The 13,160-nt window shown below is 38.7% G+C and overlaps 2 protein-coding genes across 2 annotated transcripts; both read left to right on the top strand.

The window, feature by feature from the left end:
- The first annotated feature begins 623 nt into the window (after positions 1–623).
- Positions 624–3,504, top strand: naa10 (N-alpha-acetyltransferase 10, NatA catalytic subuni). Its single transcript, XM_067527537.1, has 8 exons — positions 624–822; positions 978–1,076; positions 1,174–1,232; positions 1,310–1,355; positions 1,802–1,917; positions 2,042–2,086; positions 2,862–2,946; positions 3,034–3,504. Exons 1-8 carry the CDS (start codon positions 802–804, stop codon positions 3,208–3,210), a joined length of 648 nt encoding a protein of 215 aa, XP_067383638.1. The 5' UTR covers positions 624–801; the 3' UTR covers positions 3,211–3,504.
- A 140-nt stretch (positions 3,505–3,644) lies between these two features.
- Positions 3,645–12,979, top strand: LOC137139789 (SLIT-ROBO Rho GTPase-activating protein 3-like). Its single transcript, XM_067527535.1, has 21 exons — positions 3,645–4,633; positions 6,167–6,256; positions 6,530–6,701; positions 6,871–7,033; positions 7,243–7,305; positions 7,389–7,517; positions 7,606–7,734; positions 7,936–8,157; positions 8,235–8,336; positions 8,862–9,041; positions 9,204–9,288; positions 9,485–9,512; positions 9,607–9,706; positions 9,814–9,874; positions 10,058–10,135; positions 10,259–10,387; positions 10,466–10,571; positions 11,266–11,493; positions 11,570–11,625; positions 11,722–11,984; positions 12,309–12,979. The coding sequence occupies exons 2-21, from the start codon at positions 6,190–6,192 to the stop codon at positions 12,465–12,467; spliced, it is 2,520 nt and encodes an 839-aa protein (XP_067383636.1). The 5' UTR covers positions 3,645–4,633; positions 6,167–6,189; the 3' UTR covers positions 12,468–12,979.
- The last annotated feature ends 181 nt before the right edge of the window (positions 12,980–13,160 follow it).

The raw sequence follows: 13,160 nt of genomic DNA, 5'->3' as shown, positions 1-13,160 counted from the left end.
GAACTATGGTTTAGTGCTGATTTTTATTAAATGACAATAACTAAAATATCTAGTTCTAGACATAAATATAAGAAATACTGCACCAAAATCACTATTTAAGCAACTGATTTGGTGATTTATTACACAGGAATAAAAAGCACCATACATAGTTTGTAAATAATTATTTTTTTACATATGTAATAGCTTTTTACCTCCATCAGTACACACGGGCAGTATAATTACAGCTAATGTACAAAGTATATAGCACCAAACACAGTCAGAGGAACTCACTATGAACAAAAAACAATATGACAATAAAACTAGACTTCAGCATTCAGGAGCAAGCACCACTGTTTTCATGAATCCATTAGGTACCCAGTTAGATTGTGGCCTTTGCTGTCAACGGTACCAACCTTTCTTTGCATTATACACTAAATACCCCATCCCTGCCACTGTTACTTTTACTTTATCCCACCTCTGCCAGCGCTTGTTTTTGTGCTTTAAAGTTCATCATTTAAAGTGTGACGTTCTCCAAAACCTAACATCCGGGTTATTGCCAAGATTGACGCATTCTTCAAAATAAAAGTGTGTTATGACATGCTTGTGAGCCACCTGCAATTGTTTCACTTTTACTTTGAAGCCCCGTCGAACATTGACCGGAAGAGGTATTTTTGTTGCACGCTCCTTCCTCCCTTTCCTTCCCTGCTAGCAAATCGACATAGTTAGCTAGACGAGCTCTTTAAACTTTATTATGAATGTATAGATCGGAGTAGTATAGTTCACTTCTCTTTCCACTGCCGTCACAACACACCAACTACCAAAATGAACATACGGAACGCAAGGGTAAGTGTGCTGAAACCATGTCGACAGCCATGCTGATAGCTAACGTTTGGCTAGTCACTACTACACGTTCACCTAGCTGACTTAGCGTCGCCGATGGAGGAGTTTGCATCGTGTTGTTAACCTTTCTGACCTTTCGTTTTTTTCTGTTACTTCAGCCGGAGGACCTTATGAATATGCAGCACTGTAACCTGCTATGTCTCCCAGAAAACTACCAGATGAAATACTATTTCTACCATGGGTTGTCCTGGCCTCAGGTGATTCCCAGTGTTGTTTCCCGTTTCTAATGTTTGTTCTAACCCAACTGGCGCTAAATCAACTGGATCCTTAGTTTATCTGCTTTTATTGTTGCAGCTCTCATACATTGCAGAGGATGAAAACGGCAAAATTGTTGGATATGTGCTGGCAAAGATGTGAGTATCTGTGTTCGCATTTAATCTAACAGGATAAATGGAAAGCGATACCTAAAGGCCTCTCTAAATGTTTTTAGGGAGGAGGACCCAGATGATGTACCCCATGGCCACATCACATCCCTAGTGAGTCTGGACAAGATACATCTCATAATCATTTTTTCATTTACATTTGCGAGAGAAAAAGTAATGGCACAGTTTACAGTCTTCTGATATTATGCAGACGATGTTATCTGATGTTCTCCAAAGGAAATTCTTCCGTTATTGGGCTGAGGTCTAGGCTCGAGGTTTGCCAACACCTGACTTCAGAAGTCTAGTGTTGCAATTACTTTTTCCATGATCAGTTTGTACATTTATAGGTGTGTTTAATAAAGACATGAAGGATCATGACTGATCAGCTTTGATCTACTGTGTTGATATTTGTGAGTTGTGTGGAATGATCAGATCCCATTTCACACAGTTTATGCAGACAACTAGAAAATTGCAGACACTGCCATTACATTTTCCTGCAACATATATTACGCACTCATTTTGTTGGCTTCTGCAGGGTGACCTTTGTGCGTTTTTTGCAGGCAGTGAAGCGCTCTCACAGACGTCTGGGGCTGGCTCAGAAGCTGATGGACCAGGCCAGCAGGGCCATGATAGAAAACTTCAATGCAAAATATGTCTCGCTTCATGTTCGCAAGAGGTACTACAATGCTGTTGGCTTGCTGTGAACAAAAAAAAAAGTTATTGCATGCTATTTTGTTTACTAAATGTGGTCGTTGCTATGTATATCTAAGACACTTACTGATGGTTTCTTCCCATTGCAGCAACCGAGCAGCCCTGCACCTGTACTCAAACACGCTAAAATTCCAGTAAGTCATTTTCTGTAACAACGATAATTCAATGATGTTACTGCTATATAGTATTGTGAATACCTTTAGGGAATAGTATTGCACAGCTAACAAGGCAATATAGGGTTTTCTACAGAACACGTTATCAGTAAAGCAGTGAACTGATAAGTAACACAAGTATTTCTTGTGATGACAGTGTGGTCAGAAAGTTTGATCAAGATTCTTTGGCTGTAGAAGCTGTGTGTGCGAAGTTTGTGTTGTCATCCACCAGAGTTCTGACAAAGTTTGCCCTGCTGAGTGCGAAAAATGTTTGAATTCACAGGAGCTTTTTCAAAAATATTTGTGTTTATGCAAATAAATCAGTTGATATATGATTTTACGATTTCTTTTTAGAAATTTTTAGAAACTCTTAAATATTATCATTATTATTATTATTATTATTATTATTATTATTATTATTGGCCTTAAAAATTAGGATAGAAATGGGTAGTAGGGCACCCCAACAGTCCCAGCTGTTCAGTTATATTTTCTGTGAATTTTGTATTTCATAGCCCTCTCTTAAGTTCTAGGAATAGAAGTCTGATTTGGAAAGCTTAAAACTAACATGCATATATTTGTTTGGTCAAATTTTAAATAATACATTTTGGAACACTTAAAACATCCTGTAAAATATCCACTGTGTAAATTGTAAATTCTGTTTATCTTTATTACAGAATTTATGAATTCAATGTGAACATGGGCAGAGCTGACAAATATTTTTACTGACTTTGATGTGTATCTTGCTGTTCCTCTGCAGGATTAGTGAGGTAGAGCCAAAATACTATGCAGATGGGGAGGATGCCTACGCTATGAAAAGAGACTTGGCCCACATGGCTGATGAAGTAGCTTTATTCACTTGTCTTTTCACATTTTTGTAGTGCTGTGGCTTAATTCTGATGATGAGTTATAATTTTCTTTGTGTCTGACAGCTGAGAAAGCCTGGAGTCCGTGTGTCAGGTCCAGAGGCACCATCTGGCCCATTGGGATCAGGAGACCCGGAGAGAGAGAGTGAGCGAGACAGTGGAGGAGACAGCAAAGAGCTGAGTGAAGTCAGCGAAGCAACAGAAAGCACAGATGTTAAAGATTCATCTTCTGATTCACAATGACAGTGTAGACCTAGACGTTTTAAAATTCCTCCATCTCTTCCTCTTATCTCAATTTGACAATATCGGTGGCTTTACAAACTGTTACTATCTGTGCATCAAAACTTTGTTTCCATCACTGCTATTTCTTAAATCTTTTACTGCAATGAGTAAACAAAGGTCTTGATTTATAACATTTTATTAGGTCTCCCTAAGCTCTGTGACATTGTCAGAATTGAAAAAACATTTTTCGATTTTTCTCAGCCTGGTCTCCTAAATATTTAACAAAACATCTGCAAATAAATCTTTCAAAAAATGTCTTGTTATTTCACTATTTTCAGTAACTGCCCTTCAGGATGTGTAGCATTTCAAAATATCTAACTATGGAGACTTCTAGTGGTGGTATCAAAACATGCAGCACGATGATTGCCCAGTACCCCAACGCCCCCCCTCCCAGGTTTACCTAGTAGAAAAGTCATGTTAATGAAAACTGCTTTACACAATGAAGGTTTGATCTCTCAAATCCTTTATCACAGCTGAGTTAAAAGAAACACTGGAAAATAATACTGGTGTTTTGCAGGTTATGAAAAAAACCCAGCTTTAATTTTTAGTAATAATGAATAATATAAATAATTCATTGAAAACCACTACTTCTTTCATTGTCCATCATACTGGCTAGAATAATCTTAATCCATCTTTAATCTGATTATGCAACATTATAGTATTGTATGTTAGAGGAAGGAAACAGGAGAGAAAGAGAAGTACAGAAAGATGACAGCCAATAATGCAGACTGACTTTTTCAGAAGTTTGACTTTTATGACTTTGTTACAAGTGAGAAAAATCTCACTTGTACATTTTAACAAACAAGCTAAAGGTGAGAGAAGGCAAACACTGGTGCAATTCACATTGCTTTTAACACTACGTGTGATGAAAGCTATTTGGGACCTTAGTGAGTCGGCAAATGTTTTACTCAACAGTAGTTTTTTTTAGAGGGTTACTAGCCACAGTGTGTGCATTCGTATCTTCTGTCAGAAATGCTTCTTTTATTATTAACACTGAAACCTATAGCAGCTGATTTCACTCAGTAGCCAGTGAATAACCTGCGAGGAGGGACTAATCAGTGAAACCAGCTGTTGTTTGATTGCACTGAAAACATCATGTCGAGTTCAAGAACAGAGAGGAAGGACTTAATTTGTCACATTTGCACAATCAAACACTGATGCCTCAAACTGAACATGTGAGTGAGATGAGTAGTGAGAGAACAGTGTGTGTGTGAGAGAGAGAGCAAGAGAGAGAGAGTAGGAGAGATGAGTTCCACTCCACCCACATCTATCTGTCCAATGGTGAGGGGGTGGTGAAACAGTTGAGAGCTTACAGTTCTATTAACTAGCATTATTTAGTTGCCTCATTCTGGAGAAGAGACTTGTCAAGACTGCTTCTCATCAGGTAGGACATTGTTTTCTGTATAAAACTTGATGAAACATGATTTTCATTTACTCACTTGTTTTACCAAAGCAAGAAGTGTGGTTTGACAGTTTAGGGTCTAATAAACCTGTTTTCGGAACTGTGAAGTGCATGCTGTTATGAAGGATTATTCAGCCCAATTATTTCAGTCATTTTACTGGCTACAGTCAGCCTCAGGCTATAATCGTTTCATAATCCAGGCAGAATCTATGTGTTGGTTCTTGCTGAAACAATTTAAAACATGCAACATTGCTGTAAGAAAACTGAAACCACAGTTGCAGTAAGGTTAAGTCTTGCTTTAATACAATATTGCTGTAGGTTGTGACAACAGAAGGTGGTGATACACTGCTGATCACATACAGAAAGAATGAAATGGCTACTGGAAAACGGTGACTTACTCTGGAAAAATGAGACGCACTGCTTTCAATAGGGAGTATTAGATTTGTTGTAATGGGAGCATTTTAGCAGGTCTACTGGTAAATGTCTTGAGTGGGAAAGGAGGGAGGAGGAGTGTACATTTAAATTGAATAGAAAAATGAGGGTTTTTGAGAAAAGGGGAAGTGAAGGGGGGAAAGAGAGAGAACATGTGTCATATGTACAAAGGGTTATGATCCAGCAAGAAAACACCCTACTCTTCCCCTTTTTGCTGCAATAAATGTCTAAATAAAATTTGACATCACTCACTTAGTAGTTGATTCTTAATTCTTTAACGTCCATCAAATGATTTTTTTTGAGTGTCATCCATGGAGATCCTCTTATTATACATATCTACATGTCTTTATGTATTTCCTTTATATTGTGCTGACAAGCTAATCCTGTCATACAAAAGAAAGTGCAAACAATAAATTATTTGAAATGAGAACTGTTACCTTTTATTTTCCTGTCTAAATCCAAGTATCAGTTGGATGAACCAACTTCTTTAGCCTTAATTGGAATTAAAGAATATTTAGCCATCCAAGTAGTGAGATATCTGCCATAGATATCAACTGCTGGCTTTTGATATTTTTGAATAGCAAAATATGAGTGGAGTGCGCTAAAACCACCCAAACATTCACACAGAGTTCTACGTCTTTGGGTTAACCCTATATTTAGGGCGGCTACTATGTTGCAGGGTCTATTTTTGCACCTCATGTAACTCTCCAGCATGACCGGTGCAGCAGGTAGCTCATGCCAACTGGTTGTCTGCAGTTTAGCAGAGTGCAGCAGAGGGTGATAAGTTGTAGGAGATGTGTTACAGTAAGATGAACACATTCTTCGCTCTTTCTGTGGTTGGAGGAAGTTAGCATTGCCTGTGGGGGTGGAGGCTGGGTGGATGGTGTGTGTGGGGTCTGCACTGAGAGTAAGAGAGTTTACAATTGAGGCATGTTTTGGTTGCAGCAGTGGGTCAAAGGGGGTCACAGACAAACAAAATACCTTTATTTTCACTAATCTTGGCAGAGAGGTAAAGGTAACTGAGGAAAGGATATTTCATTATGTGTTGATTTTTAAAAATATAATTTTTCTTCCTTTATACAGAATTCCACCCTGTCGGAGCAACAATGACTTCTCATGTGAAACTTCGAAGGGAAAGGGGCAGTGTGGTGGACTATGACACACAAGTCAAAGGTAAAAGAAATATTATGTAACAATATAAGTATGTTACAAAATATGAATTGCTTTCATCTGCACTGAAACAAACATTCTAACAACCTCTCCCACCCAATCTTGTTTGTGATAAACATGTATTATTATTTAAGAAAAAAAAATTGTGGGGAAAAAAACATGTAAAATCCGTTTCACACCCCCAGCAAGACTTTCAGATTGAGTCATATTCTGGCATGTTTTTTTTTTCTCCCTTTGCCTTGTCTGTTGTTCTCTCTACCCTTCTATCCTCTTCAGAAGTGCGTTGCCAGCTTGTTGACCAGCTCAAGGTGTTGGACTTGCAAATTGAGCAGAAGAGCCAGCAGCTGCAGGACCTGACAGACTACCTACGGCGACGGGGTGAGATTGAAGGGGAGTACGCCCGCTCTCTGGAAAAACTTGCAGAAAGATTCACTTCCCGGATAAAGAGGTAATGGCAGTTGTGATCTTAACAGCACACATAATCTATTAGCTCGTACATAAACGTAATCTACAGTATTAGTAAGGAGTCTTACGGAGACTGCATTTGGGAAGAATTCTTAGTTCAATTTTACAAAAATTTTACAACTTTCCTGCTTTTCTTCTCTGCATATGCACAGGAAGGACCCCAGCAGTCACACAGTGGCCCAAGTCTGGCTCACTCTGCTGTCCCAGACACGCCAAGAAAGTAAGGATCACAGTGTGCTGAGTGAAAACTGCAGCAACTTCCTCATCCAGCCTCTCACACACTGTCTGGAGTACACACAACGCCTTGCTAAGAAGGTAAAGATTAACCAACCACAAAAACACCAAACATGGCTTTATTATATAGGTGAGAATAGTCTGCATGTGCAATGTAAGTGACTTTGTGTGATCACAGTACTACTACTACTCTGACTATCACTATTGCAGTTTATTTGACGTTGGAATTATTTTGTGGGTTACACTGGTCATCTCACTCTGTGGTATTTTGTCTTTGTACGATGCTCTAGAGTAAAGAGGTTTGTATTCAGCTACAAGACGGACTACTCAAGGTTACCACAGAGCTTCAGACTGTAAGTGAGAAACTAACCACCCAAAACATTTTCCGTTTTCTAACCAGTCAACAAAGATCAGTGATACACGTGTTTGTGTGCAGGCATGGCGGACATATTACCAATACCACTCAGAATATGTGTGTGCAGAGGGGAAGCTGAAGGAAGCAGAGAAACAGGAGGAAAAGCAGAAGCAGAGTGCTGCCAAGAAACAAGAGAGGTTAATAGAAAAGGTAACTAAATGCATTTTTTGTACTGTTATGTGCATGCATTTAATTTATTTACTCTTTAGTCCTGGTGATAAATGTTTATGCATTACAGAGACAACGTAAGGCCCAAGAAATATATCTGAAGTGCAGTAAGGCAAGAAATGATTACCTCCTTAACTTAGCTGCAGCAAATGCCTCCATGAACAAGTACTACCTCCAAGACATCTCCACCCTCATTGATGTGAGTACATCATTTCATATCATGTATAAAACCATAGGATTAGACAAACATTGTGGTGTCTTTTGGAAATCAAACATCAATCTATGCATTTTGCATTGGAAAATGATGTGCTAGTACACTTGTATCACCTAAAATACAGAAAGATCTTAAAGAATCCAAATTAATGTTTGATCCTTTTTAAAATGTCCGTGTATTGTTCAGTGTGCAGATGTAGGGTACCACTTCTCTTTGGGACGGGTCATGCAGGCCTATCTGTCCAGACGATGGTGGTCGCAGCAGAACCTGGGCACAGGGCTGCAGCAGCTTCAAGATGCTGTATCTGGACTGGACCAGAGCCAGGACAGAGACAGGCTCCTGCAGGACCACTATAACACTTTCTCTATGCCTCTTCGCTTCCCTTATCAGCCCCATGAAGGGGACCAGGTGTGTAGTTTGACTTTAATCGACATTCTGATGGTGCCAAACATTCAGGTGTTCCAGACTTTCTTTTTAATTCTCAGGTTTCTGAAGTCAGTGCAGAGCATGAGATGAGATGCGAGCTGGAGACCAGATTTAAACAGATACAGACCAGATTGAAAGCAGTCACCGAGGAAACAGAGGAGGTAAAGTACAGCCAATCACAACAGCCATTTGCAATTCCACTGTACACACCCATGTTGTATTTAAAGTCACCATCTCTAACTCCAAGGCAGACTTTATTTAAGGCTTTAAATTACATGTATTTGTTGCATTTTTAAACATATTGAAGCTCAGGGTAAACATGTATATTTGTCAGGAAATGGTAGAAACATAATTAAATCAATGTTTGACAGCATTTCCAGTCTGAGTCACTAAATGTCATAATCAAATCAAGGTTGACGAACTCTTTGTATCATTCAGACATGGTGAAATGTTAATTTTGGCATAATTGCAGCTACATTGCTAGTTAGTCAGAATACAAATAGAATCTTAATTATAATTTTCTTTAGTATCAGTCAAAATTCAGTTCAAGTCCAAGGCACAACGCAGTTTTATCCGATAAACTGTTGTTAAGGCAATAATAGTAGGGTCATACTGGCATCGCCTTAATTAAGTGCACTATTGTTAAAGCATTATATTCATTTGTTAAGTTTGTCACTGTCATGCAGGCTACTAAAAGCATGTCGGCAGCCCAGTCTTCACTGGTAGATAATATTGGCGATGACGATCTGGACCTCACCAGTGGCAATGGTTCATCTCAGGAGGGAAACACAGAAATCCTGACAGTCAAACCCAGCGTGGCCCGACGAAGGGCCAACCTGCAGGAAACAGAAAACTTCTACTTCATAGTGAGTCTGTTTTTACATTACTATACCAGAAATCTATTCAGCTTGGTTTTGATGACAATGTGTTTACGTTATGCTTTTTGTTTTGTTTGACACCGACCACAAAAAACAGGCAGTAATGGTGAGAGCATTATGACTTTAAGTCATATTTGCTTTGTTTTACAGAAAGTAAAAGAATACCTCGTTGGCAGTTCCCTTGTGTCTAAACTGCAAGCCAAACATGACCTGCTGAAAGTGGCTGTAGAAAAAGGTATCACTTCTGCATTTCTCACAAACCACTGTACCATTGAGGAATAGTTGGGTGGTATTATCCACTAAACTGTTGTTCCTTTATTGTCAGCAAACAAAATATACATTTTCTGTTTAACTCACTCCATTTCTCATTTTTTGTTACTGGCCAGTTCTGGTTCAAGGTTGTTCTAAACCTCTTCTTTTTTTTCTCTCAGCGGAAACATCAAATGGACATCAGCTTAGGTAGGGATACAATTTTGATGAGGTCAAAACATTCTAGGTTTATGTGCTCTTGACATTTATGAAAGCCATCTAATGTTGCTATATTGTTCTGCAGACTCAATGGTAGGTCTGTGCGCATCAGGAAGAATCATTCAAGTGCCAATTTGATGCACAACTACAAACTTTTCAGTGGAGACATGTTATCCTACATACAGGTAATTACTATATTTATTACAGCATTTCACTGTTTTCTTTCAGTATTTGAGTGTTCGCACATTGTTAATTTTTCTCCGACTTGATGGTTGTTGGTTTGATTGTTTAGGCATCAGGACAACAGATTCCATATGTTGTGGAAAGTTGCATTCGTTTTATCAACCTTAATGGTGAGTATTCAGGACAGTATGGTGAACCAGCAGATGTACATTTGCACTTCCGAACATTCATTTTAATACAAATAAATGCACAACATGCTCATATTTGATGGTGCTTTGAAAAGATATTGAAGTGTCTTTTGCATGTTACATCTAGTTTATTGTATTGAAGCATTACAATTATCTGTCCTTCAGGTCTCCACCATGAAGGGATATTTAGAGTGCCGGGTTCACAGGTGGAGATCAACAATCTGCGGGATGCTTTTGAGCGAGGTAGGCTCGTGTTTTTTTGTTCTTGTGTGCGCGCATGTATATGCATGTGCGTGTGCACATGGAGTGGCCTCTGTCAGTGTCGAGCGTTAATGTGGGGCAGTTTGCCATTGGTTTTCCCTGCAGGAGAGGATCCCCTAGCTGAGCGGAGGTATGACCTGGACTCTGTGGCTGGAGTGTTGAAGCTCTATTTTAGAGGTCTGGAGAATCCCTTGTTCCCCATTGACAGCACCAGCTTACTCCTGGAGTTTGCCCGTGAGTGACTGTACGCGTTGATATCTGAAATAATGTTGCTAAGGATGTACTTATCTTTATTTCACGACTTCCTCTCAGAAATAAAGAATGAAGCAGAGAGAGCAACTCAGCTCAAAACAGTCATCTCTTCATACCCCGAGGCTGTCATCATTGTCATGAGATATCTTTTTGCATTCCTTCATCAGTGAGTACTTAACTAGTTGTACTTGTCACTGTTCTGTACTTCAATATGCAAAAAGAATCACATGAATCATTCAAAGAAAACCTTTTTTTTCCCCATAAAAACAGAAAAAGCCCAAATATTTTTATTGGTAAGCTAATGTCTAATTAGATCTGTTGAAAGGAGCACATCACATATTAGATCAGAATGTACACATTTACACAGGGAGTTTCTGATGTTGGTTGTAGGGAAAAATTTTGTAGACAGTATGGCCAACTGGATTATTTATTAAATAAACTTTTTTGCAGAAAATGTACACAGCAGAATAACACAACCAGTCAGGTCAACGTTTAATTTTGCAAAGTGACAACAAATTTAAGTGTTGCTTCAAAGTGATAGTCGATGGTGACAGATAACGATTTGATAAAAATAGACAAAGGAAATACAAGTAAATACGCAAAACATTGAATAGCATAGCAACTGAATGCAAATAAAGATGAATTACACCGAAGCTAAAAAAAAAAACTAAAATTACAGAACAATTAAAATTAAACGGTTTAAATAAAGTTGTTATTTTTGGCTGATGGATAAGTTTTAGAAGACTAAATCATCATTAGGGAATTTTGGTTTAGCTTTGTTTTATTACTTGCATCTTAACCTTTCCATTTGTGGCCTGGTATCTCTTTCACCATATATTTTGTTTCTTCTCTGCCTCCAGTGTGTCTCAGTACAGTGACGAAAACATGATGCAGCCTTACAACCTGGCTGTGTGTTTCGGACCCAGCTTAGTCAGAGGGGCTGAGGATGATGATGTTGTCACTCTGCAGCCTCAGATCAATGCCTTGGTGAAAAACATCATCCTCCAGCATGAAAGCATCTTCCCCAGCCAGAGTGAAATAGAAGGACCAGTGTATGAGATATGCATGTCACTGGAAGACGATGATTGGTAAAACTTGTTATTTACTATTTAAAATAGATGGTGTGTATGGTGGAATGATAATCTGAGGGTGTTTTCTTCACAGTGAACCTCTCGTAGATGAAGGAGATGTAGAGGCAGAATACACACAGAGCAAAGATGGTATATCTACAGCTCAGTTTATAATTTCTCTCCACAGCTATGATTGTGTTTCTGAATAAAATATAATACTGGCTCAATCTGATTGATGTTCAACAGAGTTGGAAACTGGATCCTTAGTGGATATCAGCACAACCTCGTTTGCAGCACCTACACAGAAATTTGATAAACGTCCACGAGCCAACAGCAGTGGCTCAGTTGACCAAAAGAGGTTTACAGCAGTAGGGGGCAGCTTTCCTACATGTGGAAAGGTGATGCTTCAGATCCCTGTTGGGCCACACTCCAGACCACGGAGGGTCCCCTCACCTGGCTACAGGCTTCAGGAAAACTTTTCTGAGGATACTGTCGTTCATGTAGACAAGGTCGGTCTTCAGTTTAAATTAGCTGTAACACAGGATTGGTACATCACTCATACCAGTTCTTTTCATTAATACATTTTCTTGAAATTCATCTGCATATATAAAACTGTATTTATGAAGGGCTTTACCTGCTGTTGTAAATGTTTCTGTTGCTGTTTATTTATGTATATATTTCCTTATAAAAGAAGAAACCTGATTTTTAGACTGGCAATAATGTCAACCAAACTTTTGAAGAGTTGTTTGTTAACAAATGACAGACACTTTGTGCAGAGGTAACTGTTGTCAGTTTTGTTTTTCTCTATATCACTGTTTTGGTCTTATTTTTAGGATGTATGTCGACAGATGGATTCAGTCTTCAGGGAACTACTCACACGGCAAGTTACGCAGGATCCCTCCTCCACCTCTTCTTTCCAAACTAAAGGGAAGAGGGATGGACGTAGGGGGAGAGGAGCAGGGCTCTTCAAGGCAGCAGATCCACTGGAATGAGAGCACTTGAATCAGCATAAGAATATGAGAGAGGTGGTTCAAATTCAAACTAAGGTGTAGGTGAAGTGTTCTGACGGTATCTTTTAGTTTAACTCAGGCAACCTGAAAACTGAGATTGCTAACTTGTGATCACTTCTGAGATCCCTGTTTGGACTTCTTTCCACAGGGTGTCTCTATACTCATTTCTTTCCTTCATGGTCTGTAAAGCACTTCAATATCCAATTGTTACTATGGGCCTGCAGTGCAATGTGAAAGCTTTGGGTTTCTTGAAATACACAGATGTGTTTTGCATTTTGTTGAAGGTGGTTAAACTATTTTGAACTTTATCTGCATTATTATGATTATTAGAATTGAGTTTACAGTACATAAATCCTCATACAATCTACATCAAATGTCTTATTGTCAAATAGGTTGCAGTCATGAAGTTGACAAGACACTGAGAAGCTGTAAGAAATGTGTATATAATGTGTCTCTATATGAAAGCTAGATGCCAAATAAATATTTTCCTTATTCTTGCTGCTGTTCTGTTTTATCCTTGGAATATTAGTAGAAAAGGCAGGGTTTTTGTTTAGTTTAAGCCATAAAATTCATTTAGTAATTAGTGTTGAATACACACAGCAAAATGTGAGCCAACATTTTTACATTGCTTGAAATAAAGTTTGGATTTATTCTGGGTATATTTTTTAAGGCTTT

This window comes from Channa argus, chromosome 13, assembly GCF_033026475.1.
Source record: "Channa argus isolate prfri chromosome 13, Channa argus male v1.0, whole genome shotgun sequence".
NCBI lineage: Eukaryota > Metazoa > Chordata > Actinopteri > Anabantiformes > Channidae > Channa > Channa argus.
Note: the sequence above shows the minus strand (reverse complement) of the source record. Positions and strands in the feature narration are given on the sequence as shown.